The 13,074-nt window shown below is 34.1% G+C and overlaps 2 protein-coding genes across 5 annotated transcripts; both read left to right on the top strand.

Annotated features, from left to right (window-relative positions):
* Positions 1–368: 368 nt before the first annotated feature.
* LOC106757064 (calcium-dependent protein kinase 1) lies at positions 369–4,654 on the top strand. The gene is made up of 7 exons (XM_014639648.2): positions 369–1,588; positions 2,072–2,215; positions 2,328–2,480; positions 2,857–2,972; positions 3,101–3,268; positions 3,641–3,865; positions 4,284–4,654. Exons 1-7 carry the CDS (start codon positions 799–801, stop codon positions 4,410–4,412), a joined length of 1,725 nt encoding a protein of 574 aa, XP_014495134.1. The 5' UTR covers positions 369–798; the 3' UTR covers positions 4,413–4,654.
* A 2,928-nt stretch (positions 4,655–7,582) lies between these two features.
* Positions 7,583–9,830, top strand: LOC106757196 (protein WVD2-like 4). Of its 4 annotated transcripts, none has more exons than XM_014639814.2 (8): positions 7,583–7,922; positions 8,013–8,249; positions 8,333–8,391; positions 8,578–8,631; positions 8,785–8,863; positions 8,953–9,024; positions 9,117–9,224; positions 9,330–9,830. In XM_014639814.2, the coding sequence occupies exons 1-8, from the start codon at positions 7,782–7,784 to the stop codon at positions 9,699–9,701; spliced, it is 1,122 nt and encodes a 373-aa protein (XP_014495300.1). In that variant the 5' UTR covers positions 7,583–7,781; the 3' UTR covers positions 9,702–9,830. The 4 variants fall into 4 exon arrangements, with proteins under 4 accessions (XP_014495300.1, XP_022635020.1, XP_014495299.1 ...); XM_022779299.1 differs by having other exon boundaries at positions 8,788–8,863; XM_014639813.2 differs by having other exon boundaries at positions 7,584–7,922; positions 8,554–8,631.
* Positions 9,831–13,074: the final 3,244 nt, after the last annotated feature.

Below are 13,074 nucleotides of genomic sequence, written 5' to 3' on the forward strand. Positions count from 1 at the left end.
TAGTAAGTTTAACATAAAGTAACATTTACACAATCTTTCATTATGATATAATTTCTTATAAATTTTAATTATGTAGAATATTTTTATTAAAACATTGCTAATATATGTAGCCAGCATTCTTGAATAAAGAAATCTGGAGCGTCCAGTGGACACGTGACATTCCTTTACTACCATTGGATTTGGCCACACGCGTTTTTGCTCCAACATTTGGAACATTCTCCATTTACAGAACCTAAACAAAAAAAGAAGTGGTAACTGTCACTTGTTCTTCCTTTTTGTCCTACCTAATCACTCCATTCCTGAAAGTGTATATAACGCATTTTTCAACTATCTAAGAGAAGAGAAAGAAAATTTTTAAGCATAAATTTTTCGTATTTAAAAAGCAACGATGAAATGTTCTTTCTCCTTACTCGTCATGAATGGATCATTTCCACTGTCGATAGATATACACTGTCTTTTCCATCTATATGACATCAAAACTTTCTCTGTCACGCGGCTAATTTTTTTCTTCCAGTTTACACTTTCCACTCCTTTGAAAATTTCCACTTTCACGCTTTCACAATCATCCCTTTACATTTTTCTCCTTCACTTTTGTATCCATTTAAGGTTTGATGATTCATTGATGCGAATCATTCACCTTCTTCTTCTTCTTCAAATTTCCACTGATTCTTCTTTCCATGTTCACATGCTGGCTTTAGGCTATTGTGGGGTTGGTGCAGAAAACCGAATGTGATTTTGGGCTTCACTTGCTTCTTGCTTCTTACATACAAGTTACAGACAGGAAGTAGCAAGTGCAAGATGGGAAACAATTGTGTCGGGTCAAAAATCTCGGATTATACACTGTTTTCCTGTGTTTTTCCCAGTTCATTGGTGTGGCCTCATGGTCATCAAATGGTGGTCACAGAAATTTCTGATCCAACTTCACCTGTGACTAAAATTGAAGAAAAAAATGCTCCAGAGAATGTTCAGGAAAAGCCTCCACGAGTGGTGAAAATTAACAAAGAGATTAACATGCCTTCGGAGCCTGCAAATAAAAAAATAGCCCGTAAAGTCAAGAGGGTAGCCATAGGGCTTCGAGAAGAATCAATTTTGAAGAGAAAAAGTGGTCACTTTAAGGAGTACTATAATTTGGGAGAAGAGCTTGGAAAGGGACAATATGGAACAACATTCCTGTGTACTGAGAAAGCAACCGGGAAAAAGTACGCTTGCAAGTCCATTCCTAAAGTGAAACTGCTGATAGATGAGGACGTGGAAGATGTGAGGAGGGAGATTGAGATAATGCATCACTTGGAAGGGTGTCCTAATGTGATATCAATTAAAGGGGCTTTTGAGGATGGTGTTGCAGTTCATGTTGTGATGGAGTTATGTGAAGGGGGTGAACTTTTTGATAGAATTGTGGAAAGGGGGCATTACACAGAGAGAAAAGCAGCTCAACTTGCAAGGACTATAGTTAGTATTATAGAAGGTTGCCACTCCCTCGGGGTGATGCATCGTGATCTTAAACCTGAGAATTTTCTTTTTGTTGATGGGAATGAAGAGTCCACACTTAAGGCCATAGATTTTGGAATGTCTGTTTTCTTCAAACCAGGTTTGGATGAAATGTTCGTTTCCTTCCTCTGTCTGCTAGACAACCAAATTATAATATAGAACTATGGTGACTTTGTTTCCATGAAAATCGGTTTAAAAAATTATAAAAGTATAACTCTAAGACTTTAATATTAAGGCAGGAGCTTAATAAAATGGTGTTTAAGAATACTGTGATATTGTAGATATCAGTAATATAAAAACTTCAGATATTATAATACTCTTGAATTAAAGATACCTATAAACCTTACCTGTCTTTTTTGTCAGGGTGATGTATCTAAAGTTTACAATTCTTCATGAAAACTAAACTCTAATTAATTTGCTTTCCTTTAAAATCAATCCACCAGATAGTTTGATACGAGATAGAGCATGCTCATTCATGCTTCCCCTAATACAATAGAATTAGTTGAAAAAACTAAAACTTTTCTGCAATGTTCTAATTACATGATTTCTATGATTGCTTTTCGCTGACATTGTTCAGTTACAGGGGAAACTTTTAGGGACGTGGTTGGAAGTCCTTATTATATCGCACCTGAAGTTCTACGAAGGCATTATGGTCCAGAAGCTGATGTGTGGAGTGCAGGTGTGATCATATACATTCTTTTATGTGGAAAACCTCCATTTTGGGGTGGTAAGAGTCCTTCGTTAAGATTTCTAGCCCTTCAGTGATTCGATCGTTTTGCTTAATTTTGTATTTTGTTAAAGTTTCTGCTGATTCTAAAATTAATTTTCCATGATAATAGAATCTGAGCAAGAGATATTTGAAGAAGTTTTGCATGGTGATCTTGATTTTACTTCAGATCCTTGGCCGAATATCTCTGAAAGTGCTAGAGACTTGGTCAGGAAGATGCTTGTTAGAGATCCTAGAAAACGGATAACAGCACATGAAGTTCTTCGTAAGTTTCTCTCCCAGTATTCCACTTAGATGCTAGTAAATGACATTTCAATACCACATTATTAGGCATCACATTATACTGTCATGTTTTCTTTAGCATGGACTTGTTATTATTCTTTTAGTAGCTTTCTTTGATCGCATTACAGTGAAAATCTTTTAAAAAATCAATGCATGATTTTTCGTCACTGGTTACTGTACTATCACGTCTATCCAATTTTATCAAACACATTTCTAAGGAGTTTCTTAGATTTTGGACAAAATATTAGGCATTATATCAGACTTTCTGACTAGTGAGTACTCATTGTCATTGTCACGAGATCGTAGGAGTTGAAGTTATGTTACAACCTTGTAGATGACAACATGCTTATTCTTTGCAGGTCACCCTTGGATTCAAGTCGATGGAGTAGCTCCGGACAAGCCTCTTGACTCTGCAGTTTTGAGCCGCCTGAAGCAGTTTTCTGTAATGAACAAGCTAAAGAAAATGGCTCTTAGAGTAAGAAATCTTTCTAGCATATAACTCTGCACCATAAATTCTATTAGCAAAGTAGAATATATCAACAAACTTCTATTTGAAATTTTCAAGTCGTGTCCTCATACTATTTTCCATGTTGCTCTCAACAGGTTATTGCAGAGAACCTCTCAGAAGAAGAAATTTCTGAACTGAAAGTAGCGTTTAAGATGATAGACACAGACAACAGTGGTCAAATTACTTTAGAAAAGCTGAAAGCTGGATTAAAAATGCTTGGTAATAATCTCAGTGAACCAGAAATTTTGGACCTAATGCAAGCTGTAAGTATTAGTACAGAATCATCTTACAATTCCTTAGTACTAAATAAACCTACATTTTTGTCCTTTTTTTCTTGTTTGGCCAAACAATTTCTCCTCATAGTACAGTAGGATTCTTAACGATTTAGGAATTAGGACTCATTATTCAGCAGAACTATAGAAGTTATCCTATAGGATTTCATATGCTTTTAAGTTGGCTTAGATTATGATTAATTTTTCTCCTTCATTCATTATAATTAATCTTACACGAGAAAGCTCTGAGTATGACTTAGTGAAACATTCTTATGCAAGTAGGGAAAAGTAAAACAGTGAATAACAATCATTTTTAGTAGCACATTGTTATAATCCATCTTCCAATATTGTTTCTGATTGCAGGCAGACGTTGATAACAGTGGCACAATTGACTATAGGGAATTCATAGCTGCAACATTGCATTTAAACAAAGTTCACAGAGAAGATCATTTAGTTGCAGCTTTTTCATTTTTTGATAGAAGTGGAAGCGGCTACATCACTCAAGATGAACTTCAAAAAGCCTGTGAAGAATTTGGTATTGAGAATGTATGCTTTGAGGAAATGATCCAAGAAGCTGATCAGAATAACGTGAGTACATTTTACAGTAATGTAATATAATGTTTGGAATCTGATAAAAGAAATCACAATTCTTAAAGAATAGTGTGCTTGAGATTCTAAGGAGGTGTAACCCTTAACTGATGGACTAAGTGTAGATTAAATATTGATGGATGTCCTCAAATCTGCCTAAGAACCAACCAGTAAGTAAAAGAACCAAAGGGGTTGGTGACTTGGTGTTCCCTCTTATCAAATGGAAACACTAGTTTTTTTTCTGCCAGTTGAATGAAAAGTAAACAAACTAACACTCCAAACATTGCTTTCTTTGCTGTTACGTCATCATTAGCCTACATAATTCTTTATATATGTTAAACTAAATTTATGCTGTAAAGCTATTCCAAATTTAATTAATCTTTTATGACGTGGTTATGTTCATGTTTTACCCTTTCAGGATGGCCGAATAGACTACGATGAATTCGTGGCTATGATGATGAAAGGCAATGCTGATTTAGGTATAAACAGGATAAAGGGTGGCACTGATTTTAGCATTGGATTTAGGGAGGCACTATCAGTGTGTTGAGAAAAACTGGAAATTTATGATTTTTCTCCCACTGTATGGTGAAGTTAACTTCTTTTGAAAAGCTCGGTGAGGGGCTATTTTAATGTAAAAATGTTGATGAATGGGTAGGACAATTCATATCAAGTTTAACATGAACTGATGAGACTTGATAATGGAGTTGGTGGAGGGAGCTTTTCAAGTGTGCTTGACATGCTTAAAAATTAGGGTTCAAAGGATTGTGATGACTTGCCTAATGTCAAAGATATCACTATCTGAGTTTTATTTTTGTCTCTCCTATGAATGTTTTAGCTATGGATCACAATGTGATATACAGTCTACAAATAGAAGGGGATAAAGCAATTAAATTCTAAATCTTTGCAATTTAAATTTAAAAGTTTGGAGTAAGAAAGCCAACTAGAAGGAGAAGAAAAGGAAAACTTGCAAACTTCCCAAATTTATTCATCCTCGCTCAAGCTCTAAACTTGGCCATGGCCATGGTATTAATGAGTCATCATCTCATTAAGCTTGTGGATAAGAAACACACCATATTCTATCTCTTTATTCTTCTACCATAATCTAAAAAGATAAAGATTTTGTCATCTTAAACTGATACATCACTTCATTCGGCATACCAAATGACCAGACAGATTCATCAAGAAAATGCAATTATACTGGCAATTGCTTGTAGAATTAGGAAACATACTGAAAACTCCAAAAGATAAAAAATAAAAAGAAGAAAACATTATGAGGTGAAAACAGTTGTCTATTATAAACAAAAATGAGAAGAATGAATATTAATAAGGTGGAATGGTAAGAATTATTCACTACATATGAGTCAGTTTTCGACTCCTTTTGTTTGCTTTCAAGTATTGGTGAAGCATTTTGACGTGGACAATGTAAGATGGTCTGAACTGGAGTCAGTAGCTTTAATTAGGGTCTCTGAATGTGTTGGGGTATGCATATGGGTGGCTATATGCTGTTCTTTAAGTTATCATTGCCTCTTGTCTCTTTCTGTCTCTCTCTCTCTCTTTCTCTCTTTTTGTCCTTCAGTAATTGCAAAATTATTTCAGAACACACACCCAAATCCTTTCAATTACGGTGGTTTCAATTATATAATGAGAGAAATAATGTGGATAATGAAATGGTTTTAATGATAGTGCATAAACCATTTCATTATCCAGAAGTTAAGTTCTGGCATATCAACGAGTGGGATTTGGCTGTTTAATTAATCATCAAATTGATTAAGTTAATTAGGTGAAGATTATTATTCTGTATTCTGTTCAAAGTAGCCCATTCTGTCTTCCAGTGTTTAATGGATTTGGTGACTGTTGTCTATCACCTGGTCAAATATTTCACAGTCCAATCAGATGTATGAGGAATGTTGTCACTACAGCTGTTACTTTCATAGTTAACTATCAAAGTAACTTCACCTAATCAAGAACACCCTTTTTTTTCCTCTCCTCTTTTCTTTTAATATAATAATAATAATAATAATTAAAAAAAAATAACATATCATAAAATGAGTCCAAGGGTTAGGGCACGTGGATGTTGCCTAGAGATTCAATGAATGGAGGTCCACCTGTCGGAGCCATGCAAACCATAGTGACACGTTTGCGCGTGGAGCGGACGCTCCACTCACACAAATGGCTCGCAGGGTTTAATTGAGTTAAGCACATTGCATAATACAACATAAATATTATGAAATGAGTAATGTGATAAATACAAAAAAATAGATGTGAGAAAATCGTATAAACTTTTAAAAACGTAAGCGGTGCATTTAGAATATTAAATAATTTTCTCAAATACGTCTGTAAAATATATTATCATCGTGTTTTACTGTATTTCCTTGATACATTTTACCATAGTTTTTAATAAATATTGTTATGACATTCCTTTCTTAGACAGGATATAAGTGTAACTCTAGAAGGAGGTGGCTAGATTTGTTCTTGTCTAGAAAGCAACGTACCACCTCCAGCCAAATTCTCATAGCGAAAGAAGACTTAAAGTTTAATATAATCAAACATGCACTAATTTAATACATTCTATAAATTAATTTAATATTAGATTCGATGTATTATAATTTAAATATATGAACTGATTTTTATTTTTTTTTACATTATTATTTGTATGTTGTATTGAGTAGTTACTTGGACGTGTGACCCCACCAAGTGCAAATCACGACACGATCACATGAAGGCCGGCTAAGGAGATGTCATTCGACTGTTACTTTGTCTTTCGCTCCAAAATCATGATGAAAACTCGTAATCATCACAAAATTTATATTAACATTTACATCAAACAATTTCGAAGATAAGGAAAAAAAAAAAGTAATTGATTAATATTTAGGGCGATATTTTGGTGCTCTCAAAGAAAGGATTTTAGTGTCTTTCAATTAATATAATAAAAATATGTTATGTATAATTATTTTAAATGATGTGATATTATTTTAGCTGATAGTCAAACAATATATAAACATTTTTAATTGACTATTATTTAACAATGTCAGTCTTCTTTGTTCCACACACCAAATTGCTAATGTAGAAAAAACGTAAATATATGATCTTTCACAAAATGATGTTACGTTACATGATGAAGTAACAAAAAGATTATAATTTTCTTCAGAAGCTTGCAGTTCTTACAAAGATTAAGAATGGAAAAGTCGTTTACTGAAAAAAATCAACACTATGAATATTGAAGAGAGTCAAAGAAAGAGTCTTTAGCAGAGGTTCTATTCTTTATTTTAGTTTTTGAATTTATATTTTATTGTTACGTTAAGTAAGATTATTTTGTTATTACACTGTTAGAATATAATTGTAAGAATATATAGAAATAAAATTAGTGTATGAGAGAAAGGGAAGAATGCACGTTGTGACAGCTCACGCGCGGTTGGTGGGAGGTGGTGGGGTACTTGTCAAGGTTGGCCTAACGTGCCACCAGTCATGTTGGTTCCTCCTGCCATGTCATCCTAAAACACTCACTTGTCACAATTCCCATGTTCTCAGTCCTTCCAAATTACTTTTCTGCCCTTTTCTATCATCGTGTAGGTTGGAATTATGTGTTTGATGAATCCCAATAGGTAAAAAATAGCATGATGGTATTGATTGTAAATGAGGTCAACTTGGTCAGCATTTTGGGGACAGACAGCCACGTACATTTGTCTCTGCCATTTTCCTATTAGAATTGAGGTGATTAAGAAAGAAGGAAAGAGGAGTGACAGTTAAACAATAGAAGAAAACAAGTTTGCTTGCAGTGACAGTTACTGAGTTGTGGCAGTTCTTATTAATCTGTCTATCCCCTTCCTTGAAAGCTCTTCCATTTTTTCTCATTTTCAAATTCCTCACACCCTTTATTTAAAACCTCTTCTTTTTCTCTCTAATTGTTAACACCACAATGGAATCTGATTACGGGCTTGCTGTGGAGGAAGAGAAACGTGTCATCGGAGTAACAACCAAGGTGGACAATATAAAGAAAGAAGATGAAGAAATTCAGACCATTTCTGCTGCAAATAAAAATTCAAAAGGTGTCACTAAGGTATCATATTCATACACAACGTATCTGAATTATTGTTTGTTTAAACTAAACTACCTGCGGAATGCACAGTAATTAAGTTAACGTGGTTAGGAAACTGGTGGGAGAGCAAGTGTTGCTTCCAAGAGCAACAAATATGCCAAATATCATTTGAAGGGTCTGAGTTCAATACCTCAAAAACAAAGGCCTTCACTTTCCCAAAGCATTTCTTTCCCACCCAGATCATCTCGAGAAGATGCTATGCACAAAAACATTGATGGCTATATTCTGAAGACAAACGTTCGTCATTTAAACAACTCCACAAACTCACTGGCTTTGAAACGCTCTGCGGTACACATTTTCAATTCCTTTGCATAACTCCGTTGCCTCTTATCATTGCTTTCTATGTTCCTCACTTTAGTTCTGTTTAACAGTTTGGAAGGACTACTACAGTTACTCCAGCCACCAAGAGCCAAGTTTCTGAGACATCTTTGTAAGTAGCAACCAATCTCAATATTTACTAAATCCTTCTATACATTTTTCTTTCAGTTTGAGGTAACTCAATTCTTGTGCATGTGTTTTGGAAAATTTATGTTCAGAAGATTGCTGAATGGAATCGTGAAATTATCACGTTATGGTTTTTACATTATTGCAGACTTGTTGATCATGTGTCAAACAGGGCAAAGTCTGGAAAACCAAATAAAGATGATGATGATTGCCATTCCGCGACTTCGTATGATTTATAACCTTTAACTCTTAGGACATACTGTCATCCTTTCTCTTCTATTTCTTATAGGATTTGAGATCTCTCAATTCTAAACTGGCTTCCTTTTTTCTTCTACTTTAGCTAAAATGTTGTGAAAACTTTGTATACATGTGTTGTCAGAAGTGCTACTCCTCGTCTGAGAAGCAGTGGAGTTGGATTTTCCTTTCGATTGGAAGAAAGAGCTGAAAAGCGAAAGGAGGTAGTTTTGCTTAAACCTTGCACCCTGTTGATATTATATTAGCAACGCCAGAACCAGATGTTCATCCTAATTTATGCCTTTGTACTCAGTTTTTCTCAAAGTTGGAGGAAAAAACTCTAGCCAAGGAAGCAGAGAAAACTAACCTACAAGCAAAATCAAAGGTATATATCATCACAATAATTTAACATGCAAATTGTGGTTTAGGTTTTCACTAAAAGTCTCCTCTCCATGTTTTGTTCTGAATTTCCCCCAGGAAAACCAAGAGGCAGAGATCAAACTATTGAGGAAGAGCCTGACATTCAAAGCCACTCCAATGCCAAATTTCTACAAGGAACCACCTCCAAAAGTTGAGCTTAAGAAGGTAACTAATCTAAACTTAACTTCCAATTGGGATTATGCAATGTTTTCCTACATTCATAATCAATGATCTATCTGTCTTTTATCCTTAACCTTTCTTTGGTGATAGATACCAACAACACGCCCAAAATCCCCAAAGCTTGGAAGGCACAAGGAACCTACAATGAACAACAATTCAGTAGAAGATAAGTGTAGCTCAAGTCCGCGTGGGAAACAACAGCAGAATGACTCAAACAAGGGTAAGGGTCATAAGGATGTGATTTCAAAGAAACAAATCCCAAAAAACCACTCCAAGCTGAAGTCTGAGGAAAATGTAACCATAGAAAACAAAGAATTCCAAGTTCCAGATAACAACAATTCTGAATGCAAAAATGACATGGAGTTACAACAATGTGAACCAGGTCATGCATCAAATACTGCACTGCTTCTAAATTCTACTACGACGGAGCTTTTGTCGTATGAGGTTATTGTTGGAGTGTAGATTTATATCATCGGACTTTATAATTATGTAAGATTAGAGTTCTATGTTGTTAATTATTTCGTTATCATTGTGAATACCGAGGTTGCTTCATGTTCATCATAAACGAGTATTATTCCAAATAAGAGTTGCTCTTTTTGTCATTTACATTAAAATGCCTTAATAATTCATTCTTCAGCAAGTCATTAGGGTATTTAACAGATAAAATTGTCTCTTATTCTTCAATTGAAAAATTACTCTCGAAAAATAATTCCTTTCTTCTGTATAACAATTTTTTAGTAGTTGTAGTTTTTTTTTTTTTTGAAAGAACAAAACATTGCACTAGAGACAATTGATTTGATTCACGTTGACTTTATGATTAGAGTAAGGTGTCTACGGGCATGGTAAACTTTTTAATTGATATTTTTAAGAGAAAAATAAATTAAACATATTTACAAATTAAAGTTAGCTTATATGTCAATCAAAAGACATTCTTAAAAAATCCTAATGGGAGAAATTTTTTATGTGGTTTATACATAAACTAATTTCAAGAAAAACAAGTTTTAAACAAAATTACTTTTTATTTTTCTCTTGCATTTACCTAGATAGATAATGGCTTTAGAAAAAAGTTTTTGATAAATTGTCTATAACTAGATTTTTCCATCCCCTTCCAAACATTTGCCAAAACTCATTTTCTTTTTCTCCCTAATTTGAGTTCAAATTCTTTATAAATTTGACAGATAAATAATACATCTTTTAAATGTGTAAAATATTAATTAGTAACAGCAGGACAAAAAAGACTGTTGCTTCTTACACCCCCTTCAAAACCCCTTCGGGAAAATAATTTGCTTTCTGGTAAAAAATTATGATACACTGGATTGAAATGTGTTTAGTTATTGGGCTGAACAATAGTAGCGGCCCGTAGCATCATTAATGGCAATAAATGAAGAGTTGGTAGAGACTCTGATCGAACTCCCTCATTAAAAACACTCATCCTACGGGTGCCATAAGGATGAAGAAACAAAGTTGGGGTAGAAGTGAGATTTTAATTCATGCATAATAGTCGCCCAAACATTTAAGTGAATTTGAGTAGAAGCAATGTTCAATGCTGCATCATAGAAGTCTTCAAATGGTATGCACACAAACAGATCCACGAAGAAGTAGAAGTAAACGAAGAAAAAGTCCAACTACGAATTCTCCTTGTTGTTGTGACACATATGATTGTTACCTCAATACATTCAAAAATGCACAACATCATTATTCATGTCATCCTGTATAATAAAAGTCTAGCTGGAGAGGTCTACTATGTATTAAGTATATTCGCATACCTCATATGCAACCTTATTGTATTTGAGGACCTTTAGGAGATTCAGCTCATCCCTTTTGGCCCTGATGTCAACACAAATCTTTCCAATCCTGTGGTTACTCTTTTCTCTTATGACCTCCTCCTCCTCTTAACCCTAGTCCTCCATCAAAACTTTATTGGTAACTTGAATGAGTGTTATAACGTTACCTAAAAAATGCTCCGATAAATCGAGTGATGAAGGTGATGCAAAGGTATCATCGGCATATTTTCTATTCCTTCTTAGAGGCGCCTTCCAAAGATATCTCGATGGCAAATATTATTATCTTAAATGAAAATAATTTAAAGTTGAACGATTTGAAAGCAAGTGCTTGAGTGAAAACGATGAAAATGGCGAGACTGATGTGTAAATAAAATGTAATTGCATTAATTGAATGATTTAGTCATGCATTATCTTTGCTTCGGATCATACATTGGGATTTTGTGTTTTTCTTGTAGATTGGTGAATCTAAGTGTAAAAATCACAACTTGGGATGAATTGATGTACAAGATACAAAGATGAGACCAGAGAGTTCCACAACCTAGCTGTGGACAGCCCCACAACCTACAGATTTTGCTTCAAAATATAGATGCAAAACAGAAAGTTCAACAACTGAGCTGTGAAAGTTTCCACGACCTATGGAGTTAGCTCGAGGAAATAGAAGATAAAACAGAGAGTTTCATAAGTGAGTTGTGGTTTTTACCACAACCTGCGGATTTACGTCAGGAGTTGCATAATTAAAGCACAGAAGAGCACATGCAGATTGGGAAATTTTTCATGGGCTGTGAAACTTTCCAATACTAATCTCTTTTATGACTGATTTAAAGAGATTAAAATTAAATAGAAATTAAAGGAAGTTATTGAGAGGGAGTAACCACTCTCCTAAAAAGGAGGAATTAGTGGAAAAGAATGGGGGATTTTTAAAACGTGAAGATGGAGACATAAATGGGGATGGACATTCACGGACAACACTTCTTCTTCTTTGGCTTTTTCTTTTGTGAGAGGATTGATGTAGTACTTTGGATTATAATTTCTCAACCTTTTTAATTGATGTTTAGTTAATTTTAATTATCTCAGTACTCCATTTATGTTCTAATGTCTATTCTATAAGTAGTTTCACAATTGGGAAATTGGGGATTGCTTGCGTTTATAAATAGAACAGATTAGATGTTGTCACAACTGGAAAATTGGGCACAATTAGTTAGTTTGCAATTGAGATATAATTGTTCTTCATGATCTTATTGATTGTGTAATTGACCTAAGGGATTGGGGGTTCAAATTCAATGGATAAGTTTTCCTATCTAAAGGATTAAGGGTAAACAAACTCTTAATAAAGATAATTATAATTGACACACCAACTTAAAAGGGGAGGAATTTATATGGAAAGGTATGAAATCAATTCTCTAACATTGTTTATATCATTTGAATTCCATCACTTGTTCATTTTCATCATTTTACTTGATAAATTTTATTGCTCAAAATTAAGTAAGTTAGTAAACTAGTACTTAACTCATTCAATCCCAGAGAACGATATTTTGTTACTACAATTAAAAAATGGTACACTTGCCAAACGTTCATCAAAGACCACCTAGTCCATATTTATAAGAAACTTTAGAGACATGTGACACTTTCATAACCGTTAGATCTTGTAACATCCAAAAACAAATGGCACACAACGTTTAGCATTTGGTGTCAGTGCTAAACACGACTAACAAGACGACACAACTTTCCATCACCAATGGTCATATTTTCAAGAACAAACCAAGCGAATGTAACAATTCGAAGAACATCAGCACGGTTCAAGGATGATCTGAGCAGTAATAAACCCTTTACACTTGGGGTCTTAATTCAAGTTTAAAAAAATTAAACCATATATCAAAAGTCTATGAAAAAATACTATAAATTTAGGTTAAGAATGATTTGTTGAGACTTTTACTATATATTTATTACAGTAATAATTACTTAATTAATTAAATCCAAATTAACTAAATATTATAATATCTCTCTGCGTCCAATCAATTAAATAACAAATTATCCAAACAGAACAACTGAGG

This window comes from Vigna radiata, chromosome 3 (genome assembly GCF_000741045.1).
Source record: "Vigna radiata var. radiata cultivar VC1973A chromosome 3, Vradiata_ver6, whole genome shotgun sequence".
Taxonomy (NCBI): Eukaryota; Viridiplantae; Streptophyta; class Magnoliopsida; order Fabales; family Fabaceae; genus Vigna; species Vigna radiata.

Excerpts from the sequence above, each read along its gene's own strand:
- LOC106757196 (XM_014639813.2), top strand. The coding sequence starts at position 7,782 with ATGGAATCTGATTACGGGCTTGCTGTGGAGGAAGAGAAACGTGTCATC. Across the intron at positions 7,923-8,012 it reads ATTCAAAAGGTGTCACTAAG|GAAACTGGTGGGAGAGCAAG; the intron begins GTATCATATTCA and ends TAACGTGGTTAG. Across the intron at positions 9,025-9,116 it reads ACCTACAAGCAAAATCAAAG|GAAAACCAAGAGGCAGAGAT; the intron begins GTATATATCATC and ends AATTTCCCCCAG.
- LOC106757064 (XM_014639648.2), top strand. The coding sequence starts at position 799 with ATGGGAAACAATTGTGTCGGGTCAAAAATCTCGGATTATACACTGTTT. Across the intron at positions 2,216-2,327 it reads AAAACCTCCATTTTGGGGTG|AATCTGAGCAAGAGATATTT; the intron begins GTAAGAGTCCTT and ends CCATGATAATAG. Across the intron at positions 2,481-2,856 it reads AACAGCACATGAAGTTCTTC|GTCACCCTTGGATTCAAGTC; the intron begins GTAAGTTTCTCT and ends TATTCTTTGCAG.